The 21,510-nt window shown below is 36.1% G+C and overlaps 1 protein-coding gene across 1 annotated transcript in view; it reads left to right on the top strand.

Annotated features, from left to right (window-relative positions):
- Positions 1 to 21,510, top strand: part of SKAP2 (src kinase associated phosphoprotein 2) — a 115,910-nt gene that overhangs the window by 18,986 nt on the left and 75,414 nt on the right. Inside the window, exon 4 of the mRNA XM_065629960.1 lies at positions 3,531 to 3,629. Within this exon, the coding sequence (XP_065486032.1) occupies positions 3,531 to 3,629 (99 nt within the window). The remainder of the gene's footprint in view (positions 1 to 3,530; positions 3,630 to 21,510) is intronic.

The following is a 21,510-nucleotide window of genomic DNA, read 5'->3' as shown; positions in this document are numbered from 1 at the left end:
TTGCCAACTAATGAGTCTATAGACATTTCGTTTGGGCATGCTTTGCTTTTAGATGTCTGATTAGGCAGTAATGCTTTCAATTATGCCTGCAAATTGTATTGGATACATTTACCTGATGCCCATTGTTGCTTTGTAGTTCAGTTTTCTATTACATAAATGCAAGCTGAATGCTTTTCTTTAATTTATTGATGCTTTTCAGATGTATTTTTAGGTACTTGGCACCTGGAGAGAGGAGCGGTGGCTTGTGCTGCTCAACACTGACTCCTCTGACTGCTCAAAGAGTAACACATGTAGTTTCAGATGCAATTCTATCTGGTCTTCCTCAGTAGGTGGAGTATAAACTGCGGTGCAACACCTTGGTGGAGGAGCATGTGAAGTGGAGGAAGGGCAGAGATTACTCTGAGTGGGAATGCAGGAGACCCCACAGAAGCAACAGGAAGCCTCTCTATAACTGTCAGGAGCAATATCCTTATGTATTAATAGCGTACACTCCCAAGATGTCTTTTAACCTTGCCAGAATTAGGAGGCAAAACCCCAAGGTTGATACTAGCTTGTAGTCATTTTTTTCCATGAGCACACACAAAAGTTGTGAAACGTTGCCTGTTAAAGCTGCAGAGCACGTTGAGTCAGCTCTCCTATCAAAGTGCCTGCAGTTCTATACAAATTAGATGATTTAAGGATTGCATTTCAATGTATAATATACATTTACAAATACATTTATTTAATCTAAAATAAAAAATATAAGATTTTTGGTTTAATCTAGTCCTGCAGGGCTACAGGTGGCTTGTACCTTTATTCAGCGTGTCCACATTTTTCATGTAAAAAAGTGTGGGTACCTAAATTCAGTATGGTATGACATGGGTTCTACATAATTGTTCTGATTGTCTTTCTTGGTAGAGGTTTTTTCCCTGTGGAAGTCTTCAAGCCTTTATTTAGGATTTAACATCTAGAGAATGCTTTGAGGACTATAAACTCTCTGAAAGCACCAAGCATGTAATTTATTTCTTCATGATACCTCAATTATTATTTTTTAAAGACCATTTTGAACTTGGATATCTTAGAACAGATACTTATTATAAATGTACAGTTGGTGTGCTCGTGGTTTGTGTAATTTCAAATACAGTATATACCTAGGATATTATATGCCCTAAATATGTGTGTATTAAAAAGCCCCTTGTTTCTAGATCATCTGGCTTGTATAAGAGTGCAAAGCACAAAGGTTTACTGAATTTGAAATCCTTAGCATAATTAGAAAATGGTAATACTGTGACTTAATGCAAGAGCAGGGTAACAGCTATACAAACTTACATAAGAAATCACAGCTTCTCTGAAAGAGATTCTGTATAGTTAAGAGGGGCAGAATTCTCCAGAGATGTTCTTTCTACATCTATACTTGCCTGTTTACCATCCATAAGAGCTACTTGTTTAGATATACTTTGGTTTACTCTTACTATTCAGCCCATGAGTTTTGAGTGCTGGAGTGTGGTGTTTGTGGAAATGTTTGCCCCTAGAAATACAGCCTAATACTTTAAATTTATGCTGGCACCTTCATGAAGGTTAAATGGTAGTATGTTTATGCATAGCTGGTAAGAGGACATTTTGGACTGACAACCAGGGCATTGGAAGTGGAGGTTTATACATACATATGTTCTGTACATTCTACTACTAGTAAAAAGTTTAGGACAGGAGAAGAGTGGAACAACTTTTGATACTGTATAGGTCGTGAATATCACATCTGCTCTTTTTACATGGAGTCCATCATCTAATAAAGATATATAGAGAGAGACAGGCAACTGGTCTCAGGCATGTAAGTGTGAAAGATGATCAGGGTGGTTGTAAATATGGCATAATATTTTCTGTTCATGAGCTATCTGCTCTCTGGTTTTCTGTTTGGAAGAAGAGATGAATCCTGGAGAGGGATAATTTACTTTTGATTGGTTTGACAGGTGTGATGAAATGCAAATATTTTGATCAGATTAACAGGATGGCTGCAGTGCTACTGGAAGATGGCCGTGTCAAAAATAGATTGGAGTCAGGTTCAGATTCAAAGCAGTTGTTATATGGCATGGGAGCTTGAAAGGAAGCTTTCCCAAGAAAAGCATGCTAAATTCATGAAGGGAGAACCAGTTTGGTATTCAACAATCTCTGGAGGTAAAAGAACTCTGACAAAGCTAAATCAGGCTTTGTTTTCTTATCTGCACAGAAAACTTCCTGTTGTTTGCTGTCAACTATAGAGCTTTTTGAGTATGGACTCTGAATTTTCCATGTTTTTTCCATTATTAAATGGGAAGCAAAGAGGTAAAACTCTCAGCCATAAATAGATGGTCCTACTGATGAATGTTATTCATGTGTCTGTGGAGAATATTTTTGCTATGCATGGGGGTTCTTTTGGATTCTGAGAAATTAGTTATCTGATACAGTGCTCCAAGAGGGAACACATGAATAGAGAAGCATGTCCGGAGGTCTCTGGAAAGCTCTCTGCATATGAATATACCAAAAGGCAGTGCTTGAGCAATTTAGCTTTATAAGCTTTTTAAGAAAATTGAGGGTCATTTGATCTGTTGGAGCATCAGCTTTATGATTTTGGTGTGATGATTTTAATCATATTTAATTAGTGGAATTTCCTACTTCACCAAGACTTGATTTTTTTTTTTTTTAAAGGAACAATGTAGTTTATGTTATTTTCCCACCTCTTTACCTAGATGGTATTTAAAAAATCTGGGAAAATATACTGAATTTTGGGAGGGGGAACTTAAATTTTGTCTGGTTAAATGAAAGCCTCGACTAACTGATTTTACTTTACCTTTTCCAGACCTTCACACCTAATGCCCTCTGATCAGCGTAGTGCATAGGTTAGCTAATAATGTACATTTTGTGTATGTTGTAGTAGAGCTCTCAGTTGCATAAGAAATTCATCAACAGAATGCTGCATTAAGCCACAGGTTCAGACTGGCTGCTGTCAGAATTTAGAAAATTTCCATTTTTAGAAAAACTTGGGAGGAATACACGTACAACATTTGCAAAGTAGCACCTAATTGTGGTGAAGAAAAAGTGGGCAGAGGGCGGCAGACTTCTGCCAACAGGAGTTTGGCAGCTCCTTGGAGGGAAGTTGCTGCAGCTCCTTCCTGCACTCGGACAGGCAGAACTTTGGAGCTTGGCACTGCCCATTTCTCCTCCTGCCAGTGCTTTTTTTTTTCTTTTCCCTCCTCTTGCTCCCCACCTCTTTGCTGGGGTGTGTGTTTCTTCCCCCACTCTGTGTGCAGTGCTGGGAGTGGGTTCATTATATGGCAGCATTGAGGGGAACCGCTCCAGCAGCACGTCGGTGGTGGTTGGAAGGTGGCCCTAGAACAGCAGCGCTCACAGCTGCGCCTGAGTGTACAAGGTGCCTGTTACGTGCATCCATGAGAAATAGGATTTTTCTGTTTCAGACAGGAATTGATATCCTCCTTACTAATGAAAATATTTGTTGTTGGATTCTGTGTTTGTATGATAGGCTATTTTAACTACCAATGTATTTTTTACTTTTACAGAACTGGACGATGAGGAAGAGGCTGAGGGCTCTTTGCCTCCTGATAGTGTCTCAATAGCATCTGACCGATATGATAAAGAGGATGAAGCACCTTCTGATGGTATGTGACACTGTTTACCTTAGAATGTACTAGATTTGCCAGTTTGGTGCAAACTCGTGTAATCGGATCCTCGTGATGCAAATGTTAGTGTTGGAAATCAGATAAACAGATAAGCATCGCAGCTGGACAGTTTTCTTACTTTTACAAGAACCTTTAAAGGAACTGAACAGCTCTCTCTAGTGGTCCCAGAGCATAGCGAAGCTGTCCCGAATTTACATTTTTTTTAAACTCATGCTTTTTCATAACAAAGCATCTTCTGTAGATGCATATGTTTTTAAAGATAGATCAGTGGCTAAAAGAGTGTGAATATTTGTAATAACAAATTGTTTGTTAATTCAACATTATCAGATTCTTGCTTAATTTTATTGTGCTACTTAATGGCTTACTGTATTATTTATCTAATAAATAATGAAACAGTTTATGTGATTGATATTTTTCTGCAAACTCCATGCAGAATAGGTTCATAAAATATTAAATTAATTATTCCTACAATGTTTTCTTCCATTAAGACAGTCTTTTGTAGAATGTTTTCATTATATAAATTTTAAATTTGAGTTTGCATTTAAAAAAATATCTAGGCTCCATAGCTGTTTTTCCATGTTGTTTTATTTTGTGTTCATTAAATTTAATGCTTAATGCGACTGTTCTGAAGACGTGAACAATTGAATATTTCAACAGTTAACAAGCTTGCTTTAGCATAGGGTCCATATTTTTGAGATTCGTTTGTTGTATACATAATATAAATACCTTCTATGAGTAATATATGGCAATAAATTAAGTATATGTACAAAAAAATTAACGATGTATATTAATTTGTGGCACTAGAAGTTAGGCTGACTAGTGAATGATGTTTTCTGACATGATATGATGATCAAACTGTGCAGCTCCATCTCGAAATACAATTGCTGAATGAAAATATGCTTCCTGCAACATAGCACTCAACATTTTATGTTATCCAGATTATTCCCTTTGGAAACATAAATTGCTTTTATGAGGTATAAAATTATGTCTATTGCAGAACAGGGATAAGTCAAGTACATGCATAAGTGATAAACCTTCTAACCACTGATTCAGAATAACACAATTTTTTTCATATCCAGAACTCTGTAAAATGTGTAACAACAATAACTTTTTTTTTTTTTAATATACCGAGCTTGTTGCATTTTGGCAACGTGACCTTCTATTAAAAAAATAAAAACAAGCCTTTTTGCTCTCTGATTGAAATGTAGTTATCAGTCAAATTGAATACGGCTTTTAGAAAACCCAAGCTGATTTTCCAAACTACAGATGAATGCAACTTTACATGTATTTATTTTTGCTTACAAACATAATCTTAACATTATTTCTAATTGTAACTTAATAACATGGTACTGATTGCATAAGGGTGTGTGACAAAATTGTATGACTATTTAATAGGAGATATGATTATAGATTTGTTTCAAAACAGTTAATCAAGAAAAAAGTGATAACGTTCATAAACCTGAATAACGAATGGCTGAAGAACGCTGATGCAAGAGTATATGAAATACCATATGAGTTTGTACAGATGGCTGATTAATTTTTAGCCTGTTTTGGAAGTTATAATTATAAGAGTAGGTATAATAACTGCCCAACAATATCTTGGCTAATTAATTCCAGTTTAGCAGAAACATAGTGGGTGCAATTCTGTTATATTTAAGATGATTTTACCTCACTGGTCTTTCTATGTTTTATGATAATTCATTTTTATTATAATTATCTAGAGGGAGTGCAGCATGAGAAAAAGTTAAGAAAAAGTGATAGATTTTAATATGTAAATACTTTCATTTATTGGAGGAGTGTTTCTGTTTTCCTCTTCGAATGTCCAGTGTGTCATTCTAATACCATTTTGATTTTAACATATATAGTCCATCATTCAAGTCTAGACTATATATGAAAATGTAGGTTGAGAGAATCTTATAAGAGATGGATTGATCCTTGGAGGTGCCATTTGTTTCAGTTTTCATAGGCATGAAAGGTTTTGAAGCTTAATACTGTGTTTTTGGTTTTTAGCAGTCTGTTAACATTCAATATTTAAATCCTACCTGAGATGCTGGGTCTGTAAGGTAGATGTTTGATCTTACATGGTTACCAGTTTAGTTCAGCAGGGCTCTGTGCAGGCATGAAATCTCATTTGCGTAGGATCAAGGCTCTCGACATTAACGTAGGAGCCCAACTAGGTAACCAAATTCAGATGTTCTTTATTTATATTTGAGTCCATTCATATTTTTATATAAAACCTTTTTTACGTATTTTCTGCTAACAAAACACCAAAACAAACCAGGCATTTACCTTTGTATACTTGAGTTAGACTGCAAGATTTGTACGACTTCTGAAACTGTCACTATTTGACTTTGCAGTGTTACTGTCAAAATATAATTCGTGAAGGCACCCGCTTGGTAACAGATAAAGAATTCGTGTATTACGTGTACATTACAGTCATTATAAAATCCTGGAGTTTTTGTGTGACCTTTGTCTAATGGCGTATTAATTACAAGAGAGATAATCCATTTAACAATAAGTATGGGATAACTAAATTAGCACAGGTCACCTAAAGGCCTTTTGTCAAATCTGATTGTTATGTTGTCCTTTTGACTTTTACCTTATGCTAGGCACTAACAAAGTATCTAAACTTTGATGGATTATAAACTCTAAACATGATATGTATTTTTCATAATGCTAATGTAATTTTCTAGGTACTGAAAAGGTCAAACCCCCACGTCTCTGTGTGCATTCTAAGTCTGTCTTTCCTTTTAATATTTCTTTTTTCTCTGTTCCTGTGGTTCAAAAGTTCACTCAGTTCCCAAATGGCCACCTAATTTTCCAGTTATTCCCTCAAGCCATATGTGTTTTGGTTTCTTTATGGTTTATTAGGTACTGTAGGAAAGTAGCATAAGTTATATCATCTAATGAAATTCAAGCACACTTCAGTGATGCTTTGACTTGATTGCTGGCAGCAATTAAATCACAACGAAGGAGAATGATGCATAGGCTTACATGTCCAGACACCCTACAGAAATTGGAAGAAGGATAAAACACAACAAAACCCCCAAATAAAATCATGAACCCCAAAACAAGACAGACAAAACAAAACAGCACTGCCAGGCACTCCATTCCTAACTTGATTTTCTCTTTTTTTTTTTATTGGCTAACAGCCTGATTGATAGCAAAATCATAACTTGCTGTATGCTAACAGGCAGAGTTCACTTGTAGGTTATTGTGAGCTGATAAAGGGTTAGATGGAGTTTTGATTTTCGCATTGGTCCTTGGCGCACCAGATTAATGGAATTTCAATGAGAGACTGGAGTAGTCACAGCTTTGTCAGAAAAACAGATGGAGATTCTATAGCCATGTCTGCTCATTAATACCAGTTGCCTGAAAGGTGTACTACTTCTCTATACAAAAGACTCAACATAATTGATTTTTGAGCGGGGTATTTTTTCACTTATTGATGACTAGGTTTCTTGCAACTTAAATGACAGGGTTTTGTATAGTACATTGTATAACAATATTATGTCTTGTAAATTCTTACTCCCCTTCCATCTGTATTTTGAAGAATGTGTATAGTGGAAAATACATGTGTCTTGATCAGTTAAAACCAAAGCACACCAAAATACTTTAAAATTCTGCCTTTAAAGTTGGTAACAAACTTATTTTTGGTTGTGACATTAATGGGCAAAAAGTTCCTGTTTTTCATTTAATTTTCAGGTTTCTTAGGATGGTATTAAATGTAGGTTCCATGCCACACTGAAACTTTCTATTTAAAAGTGTAATCTTCTTTTATGATCTCAAGGGATTTTTTAACAGTAAATTTTTTTGTTTTATGATATGGTAACTTGATTCCATAGTAGGAAATGCTATTAGTATTAAAGGAACAAACTTTCTGACTTCGTAAGTACTGTGAGTGAACTGACCACTTCTGAAGAAGATATATCTGTTTAGCTCTGCAGGGAGTATGTGATTGGGTAATTACTGGATCTAAAAAGATCACAGTGAATGCTGTGATAAAATAATTTAGACCATCATCATTTCTGTGGAAAGTCTAGAAATGTTGCCTTGAGCATGTAAGGACGAAAGAAGTACTAAAAATGTGCCTGGGGACTTGTATGCTCTTTAAATTGTCATATTTGGCTGTAGCTTATCAATATAATATACTTTTTAGTAGAAAATTCTAAGTAGGGTGAGAATCTCACGCTAAAAATTGCCCATGGTTGAAGTGCAGGAAGGTAGGGCCTAGGCAAGGAAACAGGACATTTGGAGGACTTTGAGGAATCAGGATAAATGAAGACGTTGTGCTTTAACTGTTTGATATCAGCATGCGGTCTTGAAAATGAGCAGAATTTGTTGCTCCCTGCAACATGCTTTTCTTGGCTTAACTTCTGGATGAAACAACAGATTTTAGCACTTTGTTTTCATGCAGCTCGTCTGGAGAAGTTCTACACAAGTCTTTGCAGGCTTGAGTCAACTGTTTTACATGATCTGTAGTATTTCCTTTGCATGAGCATCACATTTTGCATTTTGATTGATCAAGTGAGAATGAAAAATTGTGTGACTAACTTTTGCATTCTGCTTCTTTTGACATTTTAAATCTCAAATACAAGCACTGATTAAACTGCCTTTTCCTCCCCCTATTTGGTAGGCATAAAGGTTTGAATACTGTCACTGAAGAAGGGTAGAGTTCAGCATAAGACCTTATCTTCATGTACAATGCATATAGAAGTATTTTCCCACTTTCTTCAAGTACATTCCTACTGAGTTTATTTTTGAGGCACTATATTAAAGCAAAAACTGTGTTCCATCACCGAGCCAGTTAAACAGTATTAGCAACTCCGTTAGCGAAGGTTGGAGAATGGAAAATGCAGCTAGGATTTTTCTGTCCACTTCTCACTCTCTTTTTCCCCATTTCTATTCCCCCAGTCTTGTATTGGTTTGCCACTATTTTAGTATCATAATAATGTACATGGAGAAGATGTTTGGTTGTCCGGGGGATGACAGCACTGGAAGTTTACTTGAGTTCTTCGAGGAGATTAGTTATTTGCTTTGCAATACTGAAGAGAGTTCCAAACTAAGCACATGACAACCATTCAAAGAAGTGAGAAACTTCTATATTTGTCTTGTTTTTCTCATAGGTAGATCTCTTTGAAGTCAGAAAACCATGTATTTTCTTATTCCTTATATCTCTTTAAATACTCAAGCTTGATGAAAAAAGGTGAGGGGAGGTAAGATCTACATTTACTGGGACACTTGGTCTTTGGCGAGAAAAGGTGACTTCTACTTTATGCTCTTATTACGAGCCAGCAGGAGAGCAATAGCATTAGTGCCGTGGGAAATGGGTAAAAACTGGACTTTAGCATGCCAACTTTGTTACTGTCAGAATTGTGACTGGGAAATAATGTAATTAATTATTTTGATATGTATAGATAATTCTATGTTTTTTATCAACGGTTTAGTAGACTCTTTTGCTGTGTTTGAACAGATGTTGTACGGCAGAGGAAATACTATTAATATGTATTGCAATGCATTATGATTCTGCATTTCTGGGACATGTCTGGCTGGATAAGTAATATGACTGATCAGATATTTGCTTTCAGAATTCTAGAAATTGTGATTAGCTGCTCAATCTTAAGCAGGAAGACTGAGGTCTACATTTTCTGATGTGATATGCTGAGGCTGTCAGAGGAAGGGTGCATTGCTAGGTAATTAGGCTGAGACCCTTATGGGCAGTTTGGGTGTCACCCAGAATACAGTCTCTTACAAGATGATGGAGCATGATGAAAAGTAAAACATACTAAAGAGGAACTTAAATATGAAGTGGTTTTTAAAAATTCCCTTTATGAGGATATTCAAGCATGTGGGACCATGGGTGCATAAATTCCCAGATCCAAATCTGTTTAACAAGTGAGAAAAGGGTGCTAACTTTGAAATTGTCAAAAGCTGTAAAGAAGATAAGTCCTTGTTGGATAGAAGAGACCTGAAGAGTAAGGTCGATGTATCACCCTTAATCGGCTGAGATGTTTGACAGGCACCTATCTCATCTTTCCTAAAAACCTTGAATGGTGCAACTTCAGTCTCCCTCAGGAGCTTGCCCCAGTGAGCGCTGTACTTGTTAGTAGAGAATCTGTACACTAAACTCTTTTCGTCAGTCTGTTGACATTTGGCTCTCTTTTGTCCACAAAGGACACCACAATGGTGTATTTCCTTTTATTTTTTTTCCCCTTCTGCCATGAATATATTTGAAGACTAAGCAGAGTGTTTATAACTTTCCACATGTAACTGCTGTTGAAACCTTATGAAAAGAACAAGCAGCTAAGTGCTTGCTTGTTTGTTTGTAGGATCCACAGCAGTGAATATAGCAGCAATGACTTAATTTGGAGAAGTTAAAAAAAAAAGTGCATGTGAAATATGCGAAGTCGATCTAATTAATTTTGATTTAAACCGTTTGCATAGAACAGAAGGGTTTAATTTTTGATAGAAAGCAGGAGTTTGAAGTGAAATTTTGGCCCTATTAAAGTCAGCAGTAAAGTTAAAAATGGCATCATGTAGGTTAACAGTGTGTACAAATTGATGATACTAAAATGTTTGAACTTCTAATTATCATGATGACAAACTTCCTGTTAAACAATAAACCCCTGTGTTCTTTTAACATTTACCTTTCTCCCATGGGAGAGATGACATGGTTTGTTGCTCATTTTATTTCATCTATGTTGCTTCAGTGACTGAACAATAACAAAACAGCCATGGACGCTCCACCACTACACAGGACAATATCCACAATAAAAAAAAAAAAGAAGATCTGCTTAAGCCATTTCTTTTTCATATTGGATCATAATTTTATTCAAGATACCTAACAATATTATGGTTATAAAAACCCCAGACCAAAACAAAGCAGAAAGCTGAAGTTCAATAGATTTTTCTGCTTACTCTATATTGCTTGGTGGTCTAATGTTTTTCTGGATCAGTTCTTACACATCACAAATACCTGAAATAAAAAAGAAAAGGGAAGGTTCTCCTTCAGGCATCTTTGAAATGTGATAAGCTTTTCAGGTATGTTTTGAGGCTGTTAATTATGGATTCTAGAACCTTATTAACACTTTCCCTCAGCTGAGTTTCTACCTTCTGATTTCCCTGTAATTCCTCTTTCTCCCTGCCAAGCAGTAGTGGCAAGTCACCTTCCTTTCTGCTCCTTACTCCTTCCCTCCCAGCACCAGCCAGATGCATCCATCATAGATGATCGTACTGCTTCACGCTACGCCAGTGGCACCTTGAGGTGGGCACCCTTCTATTAACAGTGCCCTTCCAGAGGTGAGCAAGTCAAACAGATTGTGTCTGCTCAGCATTCCATGCAAGAGGCATCTTTTCCTTCCTGGTATCTACCAGGTACAACAGGAGAATGGTTTGCCTTCAACGTATCCTGTGCAGTAGTCCCACACATCTCAGAGAGAATAAACTCTGCATAACTGTAGTGTTTGCTTTGATTTAGACTAGATAGGAAATATGTAAAACAGTGCTCTGTGTGGTGCTTTGTGACTGAAAAGTCTCAAGGATGAGGCTTTAGAGTACCTAGACATAGGAGGCAGCTAAAAAAAAAAGTATAGAGTTGCAACGGAAGTACAAATTAAGTCTGGTGTAGGCTTTTCTTTCTCTGAGTTGGTGATTAGGAATTTGTGCCCTTATTTGATTTATTACGTGCACTGGAGTGTGTATCAATCCTAATGAGCTGGAAAAGATGTTCCCCATATTCCTGTTCTTGTTTTTTAACTGATTAGTACTTTCTGTAGAGGTGCAAAATGTATCTGTAGAGCTTAAGCCAGTACAAAACAGGGCTGTTTTCTGTCAGGCATCATGCAGTCCAGACATTAATTTAGTAGATTTGAGTTTGTTTCCTTTTAAATAAAAGGGAGGTTGCAGTGGATTAATATTTGTGAATTTTGAGATTAAATTTGAATGGAAAAATAAAAACTATGTCATGAAAAGGTTTATTGAAGTGTTTTGCAAAGAAAAAACATTGTAAATTAAACCTTTATGATATCCACTGTGTGGGCAAGTTCATTATTGCCCTTCTCAAGAAGATGTTGCAGGTGTTGTTTACTGCTTAAAAATTTGCAGCAGGAACCATACTTCTTTGGACATCTGTCACTAGACAGTGTTAGTTTGATAGTTTCCTCAGTGATTCGTCATAGGTGTTTACTTGAATTACCTACAAGAGTAGGACTTAAGGGTAGAGTAGCAGACTAAAAATGCTGAATGCCATCTTTTCTCCAAGCTAAAATTGTTACTGTAGTTTCTTAACTAATATTAGTCAGAGCCTGTTCACCACTATCTATCACAGTAACGACAGGTTACGATCCCATGAGGATCGTAGCCTTATCTTCTCTGCTGCTGGTAGTCAGAAATAGTTTTGGGCTGTTTGTGCAAGGAATTAGTGATGAACCTGTACTACAAAATGGAGGAAAAGCTCTTCTGGTGTAAACAAAATTTTCCTGTCCTAAATATTTACTCTGTCTACCTGAACATGGATTCCTTAATGGAAAGTACATCACAGCCTGATAATAACTTTCCAGAGATATCCTAGTCTTCATATAAAACATCTTGTCACTTGTTCTTCAACAGTCAATTTTCCTGTTTCTGTATGTGGATGTGGTTGATGTATAAATATTCACAATATGTTTTCAAAGATGCAGATAGTTTATGATGCGCTTTGTGAATCTGCACTTGTGCATCACCACTTTGCGTTGAAGAGGGAAGGGGAAAGGATTAGTGTCAAGAGAATATGAACGGGGACAGAAGATTATTTGGACTATGGACACGGCTGTGCTGTAACATGAAAATGGGATGGAGACAAGTGAAGCAAAGGTAGTCCAAGTCTTTTTGGTAGCTGGCAGATAAATTACTCTTTCACAAGCATGAACACAGGAAATGGGCCTTATTATTGCTGTTGCCTGGAAGGTATTGGAAGTGTTGTCATTGACTTCCAATTAAAAAAAATTAACCTTGTCTGTTTTCAGGTGGACAGTCTGACACATTTTTATAATTCTGTCTATTTTGTGTTTAGTAATCTGGATACATATGCGTATGAAGGTCATGGGTGAAAAGTTTGTCTTTTTGATTTCTAGAAGTGTTTTCCTGTATGAAAGTAGGAGTGGAGTAATTTTTCTCCCTTTGACAACTTATTCAGAAGCTAGCTTTAATACTGCGTTTTAACAGAGAAATGATTGATGGGACTACCACAAACTTTTTTGATCAAAGCTTTTTGGAATATTTTAGCAAAATGATTAGTCTGTAATCATGTGTGTAAAATAACTGCAAGTTGAGAGTTGAAAATACACAAAAGAATGTAGTCATAACATTGAGAAAAGCAGAGTTCAAATTCCATTTGGAAAGATGGACTATGTGATGCAGTTGATAGAGATGCATTTAAGTACATATTACTTTTTTAATATATGGCATACCTTTTTTTTCCTGTCTTGGTTCGCTGGAATCTTCTGGTGGTGTCATTCATTTGAGCAATATTTAGAATGTGGTATGAAAATAATGTGAAAATGCAGTAGTGAGCTGATGATAATTGATTTACTCCATCACACTGAAATACCTCTTGTTTTACTCTTCCTCCTCCCTTGGGCAATAATCATGGGATCAAGCTGCCAGTCTGTAGATATAATTTTTCCAGCAGTGCCATCTGGCTCCTTGGCACTGGAAGTTGTATTGGCTTCTTTCTGTTTCCACTGATTTTTGTCAAATGTTAGTCTGTTGATGAGATGTCTTCTGCTAGTGGGTGCTGGTTTCTGACACCCCCCCCAAGTGAATATTGTTTTTTATTGTTGTTGTAAGGGACTGCTTTCATATATATACACAAATATAATTTTTCAAAAGGAATTTGGGACTTAATATGGGAACTCTTCGAGGAAAAATTAGGATTTATGTATGAATTGGCTTCCTCCACCCATGTTTAAAATAAGTTTCCCTTTTTTTGGTACTTTTAAAATAGTACTAGCATCATGTCCTCTCACAGATTTTTACAGATCTTCAACATTAATGTAGAATTGTCTACTTTTTATTTTGTGGAACTTTCACTTTTTAAAGAAATTATGGATAAAGAATAAGAATTCTTAGGGTCTGTGTAACAGATGTGACAAGCTTTATGTTTTGGAATAACCAGGCAACCAAGCTATCTTTTTTATTGCTGAACTATGATTTTATTTTTCTTAAAAAATAATAATAAAAAAATCTCGAAATGGTGGTTCAGTAGAACAAACACATCTGAGTTGCTTTATTCAAGTCTTAGGTACAGTTCACTGCCATACAAGAGATAATGAGAGTATTGATAAAGAGTTAAAAAAGAATGTTCCATAAATAGTATTTTAATGGGAATGGGAGGCGGGAGGAGAATACTGTTGATCTAAACTTTTTAAAAAATTATTATTGTTCTTATTAATTTATTAATTATTTTAAAATTTTTATTTCCTCTACTGGTCAGAAACATTAATTTAGGGGAAAAAAAGCCTGGGGGTTCGAAGATCCCAACAAAATACAAAGAACAGTTTCAGATAAGACATCTTTGTTTTGCTTTAAAAAAAATGCTTTGAATATTTTGGATTAATTAAAAAAAATCCAAACCCCTTTCTATTATTGTGTAAGTGAACTCCTGTTAATCAGGACGAGGCTAACTAATTTAAATCCTTTATTTACATTTTTAAAATTTTTATTTTAATCACTATTTTCAAATGCTGTCTCTCAGATGAATGAATTATACTCATCCCTGGGTATAAATCTAAATTTTCTTTTGTGTTAAAAGTATTTTCTTAAAGTTGTCCAAGGTAACCTTGTGAACTCTCAAACATGAACAATTGTGTTTAGTTGGCCTTTTGGAATATTTTTTTATTATTATCCTGAAAAGTAGACGATAATAAGCACTATTTATTTAGCATGGTCTTAGTACTATCCTAGTGTAATGCTTTTGTTAATAAAATACTATTAAACTGGTTATTAAATCGCTATTATTGTGCTTTCCCAGCACTGGAGAAATTGTCTAATACTGGAAACGATAGGACTAGAAATCTTACATGTGGTAAGGAGAACCTTGCTGAGGTTTTTGTGACAGTTGGTTTGAATTAAATTTCAGGGATCTCTTGGTGTCTCTCTATAGTCGTCTTTTAAAGAAGACGACGACAGACAAGAGTGTCTGAGTGTGGATCTCCTTATCAGTAACTTGATGCTGATATGATGTGGGTATTTTTAACATATGAGTTCAGTTGAAAGAATCTATAGAAAGGGCTATAATATCAAAGTATGGTAAGCATAGCTAAATATGCATGATCTATTGTAATAGTAAAAGTGTAAATCTAGGTTTGCAGAATATATTCTCTCATGAAAGATTTTAAGGGCGTAGGTATATCATGACTTTCTAAAATAGCATCAAATCTTCTTTTCGTTCGTAAATAAATGTGAAGATAAAATGTTGCTGCTAATCAATTGTCTGGGATGCCACCTCATTAAGATTTACACAATCATCAAAAATGCCCAGAATCGTTTGTTGGCTATATCCTAACTCAAATATATAAGGGGGATACTACAGCATTTTTCTTGAGAATCGCAGGGAGTTCAGTGACCTTTTGTGGCAAATTATGTAGAAAGAAAATATTTATATTCATTTAAAATAACCTCCATGAAGAAATAGTCTCATTACCCTGTTTGATCAATTCCTTGCAGCCTGAGCTGTAGCATGCTGCTATTGCCAGGGCTTGATGGAATACGCTGAGAAGTGGCTAATGGTGATGGTGCTCATCAGGACAGGGTTCAGCCAGCGGTCAGCAACAAATAATTCAAGACTGTTTCTAAGTTTGTGGCTGGTGGAATTTGCTTCTTGCCCCAAGCCAGCAGCATTGCTGAGCTGGGCTATTTGATTAGAAGAGAAGCATATTTGCTTCTTAGCAACTGCACATTTGCACAACACACAGACCTATACTGCCTCCGAAGGTTTGCCTTTTGTGAGGGTGGAATAATACTTTTCTGTTGATTGACAGACAAAAGGGGATCTTTGTAATGCAGAAGAGTTTACAACCAATGTTTTTCTTTGTCTTTTTGTAAACTTCTCGGAGGTGCTTCTTATTTTAGCATTGCCTGATGCAAATTTGTATATGCGGCAAGAGTGGCCACAATTTGAACTCCTACATCTAAGCTACTGCTGCTATGCGTATTTAAAGGACAGATGCACGCTTAGGCTTAATCATTGGTGTGTGCAGCTTTTTCCCCAGCAGGTCTACTTAATGGAAATTATTTTCTACTGTATTTTGAAATAAATTTTAATACGTATATTACTATCTCCCCTGCAAGAGTGATATTCCTTGTATAGAAGATAATGATGGAGTGAAAGCTGTTCTATTCTTAGTGCTTTTTTGAGATATTAACAGAAGTGCAGCACTGATTGCAATTCTAATAGTGCGTGTGTAATTTTTGATATTTCCCACAGGAAGTGAGTCTACAGAAGAAAATGTGTCTAGTCAGTAGAAGGCAAAGGTATTTATAACACTGGTAATCCTCGAAAAAAGACAATTTAAGAAAAAGAAAGCCTGAGATTTACAGTCCTAGGAGACCAGGGCAAGGAAAAAGCAACTTTTTTTTTTTTTAATGGTTTTACAGCTCTTTTCACTCCTGGCCTGTATTTTATTGTGGAAGTTTCCATACTGCCATAGTGGAGCAATAAATCACTGACGTGGTTGCTGAAATGTTGCATGAAGTAGTAAGTACGGTTAGTGTTAATGTGGATTTTTTATGCAGATATCTGCTTGCATATTTTCCCAAATAAAATATATCTTTTAGATTTCATAACTAAAAATTAGTACCTTTCTGTGTGGATTTTACAGTCTATTAAAACTGTGTCTTTTAAGGGATAGGGAGAGTGAAAGCAGGAGTGCACAATAAAAGGACTGTGGGCCATATTAGCATCCAGGAGTTTACTAACTAATAACCATTTCGGTGGCAACTCAGAGCCAAAAGAGAAGAAAGCTCTCTGATATGGTGAGACAATAATAAACCCCAGGTGTCCCTCTTTAAGTCAGTGTCAAACCTACCAAAGTTTTAAATCCTTTTTCATGTAGGAATTATTTTTTTAGTCTGCTGAACAATTTTAAATAAATCATGACCCAGAATTTAGGCTATTTAGAGAATTTCGGGGATGGTGAGGGAGTGAGACAAAGTGAAAGTGATGAGGGAGAATCGGTGGCTGTTGTGGGGAGCAGGTATCCGGGGTGTCTGTACTGCTGACGCAAGACCTAGAAATGGGTGCAACTCTTGTTTTGCGGGGCCTGGAAGGGCTGATTGGTGACTGGCTTCACTCTCTTCCTTGTTAAACTTGATGTGTGTTCATATAAAATTTTAGAAGGGTGTTCCAGCATTGTTAAGATTTCATGGTCAGTAGGGAGAAGTGTTAGCTCTGGCTGAATTTCTGAGACATTTCAGAGTTGTGATAGTGTGATGAGGTGGCTGCTTGTGCTGCTGAATTCTCAAAGAGATGCTGACACTTGGTTGACATATTTGACATATTTTTGTACCTTGATACCTGTTAAGGTGTTACCTGTGTTCTACACAGACATTGTATTTCTTGTAGTCATATATGCACAATGATTTTTTTTTTTAAACAGCCTTTTACAAGCACTAGGCTTTTTAAACAAAGTAACTAAAATATGTAGGAATTGCTACATGGCTACTATCAAAATGCAACTGTATCCAGGGTAAAATGCAGTAGCTTTTACGATGGCACTATAAACAATACCCAGCAATTTAAGAGCAGGATATGAGGAATATCCCACCTAATTGAAATGACAAGGGGGATTTTGCATAGGTAGATGCAATTATTCATACTGGAGGTGGGCCAGAATGCTGGGGTTATTCCCCTCATCTTGCTAATTAGGCTTTCAGTTTCATTAACAGTCATTGAGATATTGGGTGACTGACTTGTATATGAACACATCCATAATAACTATAAATAATCTTATATTTATTGTTTATTATTCTTTAGAAGCATCTTTTGGATTATGTTAAGTGTATAAAATTGTTATGGATCCTTTTTGCTTGTGTAGCTCAAGATAAGCAGAAATAAAGGAATGTTTTAAGATGTGCAGAACACCAAATGTATGAAGACTGAACACTGTACATCTATGCCTATTTTAGGATAGACTGTGTGCCGCAAATAAGCCACTACCATGTTTATATTAGCGGTATTTTATTTTCCTTTTCTGCAAGGATTTCTACCTTTACAGATGTGTATGTTGAGAAGGGAAATTAATCGAGCTTTGTTGTGCTCCCGGGATATTTTCAGCCAGGGGTACGTTTAACTTGGAACAGGTCTGACGAATCTACAGTTCTTGTTGTCTTCAAGCTCTAAATTAAGAAAGATAACCTAATGCATATGGCATCTTTAAATTCCCTTACCTCTGTGATATGCTGTCATTGGATTCTACCCTCCCCCGCTTCGTCCAGTTAATTGCCTTTGTCCTTCAGAAAAACGTTTTGAGGGAGTTTTTGTTTGGTTTTGTTTTCCTTTTCGGGGAATAATAATGAGGTGCAGTGCATCATACCACACTGTGCTGGTACCAAGTATCTGTTTCCTTGTTTGCTGTGTTTTGGAAAGGGCCTTGAGTGTCTGAACCTTGAACTCTAGGCCAGTCTTCTTTTCAGCTGACTTCTTTTCCAGATTCTATGATTAGTATCTTCTCAGGAACATCAGGTAGAGAATTTCTTCACTGTATCTGCAGTAAGTGATGATTCAGGTCTTAAATTAAAAATAGCCTTCAGTGAAGAACATTGCAAATATAAACCAAGAAGGTGAAAATATTGTACAGAAAGCAAATCTACTGAGTCAAAATGTTTAAAAACCCCAAAATCATGTGTGTGAAACTGAACAAGCTAAAACAGTGATAATCACCTTAAAACTGACAAACAAGTTGAGTCCTTCAGAACTCGAGTGGCTTAGGTGGTTGTTTGGTGTCCCCCTGCCTTTTAACAATTAAAAGAGAACAATGCTATTCTAATGTAACATTATAATAAAGTGTGGTTACAACATAACTAGTTATTCATGTTCCCGCTGCTGTACGGATGAGGCCATAACTTGTCCTTTTGGTTGGATACTTACATTGATAATCCTCCTGTGGTTCTTCATGGATCCTTTGGGACCAAGAGCCAGTTGTCTAGCTCTGATGGCTTTTTCATCTTAGTTTCTTCATCTGTAAGATTGTTCTAAGTGTTATACCAGTGATTTGTCAATATTTTGAACAGTTATCTTTGTATGCTTTATTTCCCTTCCATACACAGAACTAATTTGTTTGTCAGTGTATTTTATTGGCTAATATGTATACTATTGAATAAACCAAAGTTAATGAAATAAGAAAAAATAAAACAGTGATTAGTCATTTTATTCATTCAATATATCTCTAATCTTGCATAGAAATGGGCTTTGGTAGTGATATAAAGACACATACTAGTATAGTTAATGCATGAAGAAGTTGATCCTGGAGTCACGTCCTTTAGTACTTCCATGTCACCAACTGGCTTCCATGTAGAGTTCTCTAGCATAATTTTGTCAAGTGTTTTTTAAGAGGTTGTCAACGTATATTATTTTTAGATGATTGTAAGTTTATGTGAAGAAATATGACAGTGCATTAGCATAACTGTTGTAAATGCAGATACTTTTTTGGGAACCAATACAAAAAGGAATCTTTATAATGATTAGATTTTTGTTTTGATACGGTTTTGTTCCTAGACATAGGTTCACTGGCTGCTTATGGAAGTTCAGTTTATGTAAAAACCGAAGCTGTGATTTAGCTTCTAGGGTGAAAAAAAAAAAATAAAAGAAAAGCAAAGCTATGAAAATTGGCTAAGTGCCAATAAATGTGCATAATGTGTTTTGCATGTGTCATCTTATTTTCATCGGATCAAGGCAGTTTTAGAATTCTCCACTGTCTGTATGTGCCCTTAACATGAGTGAGTCTGTGTTTCAGAGAACCTAATCTGGATAAAAACAAAAAGTGTGAGAAAAGGTTTGGAAATGGATATGCAAATATACTAGTGGAGGATGTAGGTTGTATGGAATTAGATCTGTCTGGTCAGTTGAAGTCTGTAGAAATCTCTTCCTCCTTTACTAGAAATGTAACTGTCAACTAAGAAAAAGCCCAGGTGGTTAGGAATACGGCGATATTATTCTGTGCATTGCCATTTATTATTATTTCCATATTGCTATATTCAGGCTTTATTAGTCAGCATTCCCTTGGTGTGCTACATCTTCACTACTGCAGGGTACCCATGTTGTTGATGTTGGGAAAGAGACAGAGTGACAAAAGCTCGATTAAGTCCTTAAACTAAAACTATTTAATTTTTACAGTTGATATTTGGTGTTTTTGAGTGACAGTGAGAGCTGAAAAAGTGCGTGTTCAATCTGAGGGAAAAATTTGGCTTTAATATTGGTGTATTTCCTGAACTACTGCCATTTTCAACAAGCTATTCATATGTGTTAGATAACAGCATTTGTACCTGACCTGATTTTTATACTCGAAGAGGGGAGCAGGCAGTTTTATTGGGATCATATTTTTTAAAAAAATAATTTCATTTAGATAATCAGAGTCATCTTACTGTTGACCATAAGTATGCTCTTTCATAGTCTTCTGCTGTATGCTATAGCAGTCACATAAGAATGCAGTTTTCTGTGAAATGCACGAATCAGTACATACATATGTGACATCCCTGTTTTATCCATGCTGTAACCTTCCCTCTGCCCCTTCTCTCTCCCTCCCTCCAACTGCTTACATTACTTCGAAAAAGTGTGTGTGGGGGGGGCTGAGGCAGGGGAAAATCAGTAAAGTGACAAAGCACGCCAGAAAATGAAATGTTTTTCCCTGTAAATGTGGTTTTTGGGCGTTGTGTGTGTTGTGTTTGGTGTTTTTTTTTTTTTTTTTTTTTTTTTTTTTTTTTTTTTAATAAATGTAATGAAACCAACAACATTTCACAGCATTTCTAGAGAGACGTGAACACTGCTGCTCTGTTAGGAAGAGGAGGAGTGGAGGCAAAGTAGCTCTGACTTGTCCAAGATTGCAAAAGGAATCTGGTTAAGAGCCAGGACTAGTTCTATGTTTTCTAGCTCCTGCTTACATGGTAATATCTCTCCACGACGCCTCACACTTCCCAGCTTTCTAAAGTTTTTGACAAATTGAAATGGATATTAAAGGGACATAGGGTAAACTTTTTTTTCTGTCGTCAGAACCACATCATTTATTAGCAGATGTCATCCTAACGTGTATACAACTTCCATGGCTTTGAGTGTTATTGTAAATGGTAAAATGAGTCTTTGGTTGGGTTTGAACTAGTGCCGCCTTCTGAAGTACAAGAGGTGTTCGTAGTTTTGTATAATGTCTAAACTGTAATAATATTATTTTAATATGAAAATGTTGGTATTCCTTTAACTATTTAAAAATAACATATTCTGCTCTGATTTTTTCCAATATCAGAAAAATCATTTAGATAATACAAGGTATGGGACCTCAACTCCCCGTCCCCCCATCCCAGGAGGTATAGGGGTGCATTAAACTGCTGATACAGACACTGAAACTGTGAGGTTTTCTTTACTGGTTCATTTGAGGGCGCTACTTCTTTTGCTTTTATGAAAAAGGTGGTGGAGCAATTTAAAGGTGGGTATATAGACCATACCAAAAGTAGTAAAAGACATTCTGGAGGCAATAGTATAATGCTTTCTGTCTGAAAGATCACAGCTAACTTACATAAACTCGTGGAAAAGTTTGTGAAAGTTACTCTTTAACTTGGAAGTGATTGAAGTTATTTGGCTTCAGTTTAAAAACAGCAGACTAAAACTGAGCTGCCT

This window comes from Caloenas nicobarica, chromosome 2 (genome assembly GCF_036013445.1).
Source record: "Caloenas nicobarica isolate bCalNic1 chromosome 2, bCalNic1.hap1, whole genome shotgun sequence".
NCBI lineage: Eukaryota > Metazoa > Chordata > Aves > Columbiformes > Columbidae > Caloenas > Caloenas nicobarica.
This window is presented reverse-complemented; position numbering and strand designations above follow the sequence as displayed.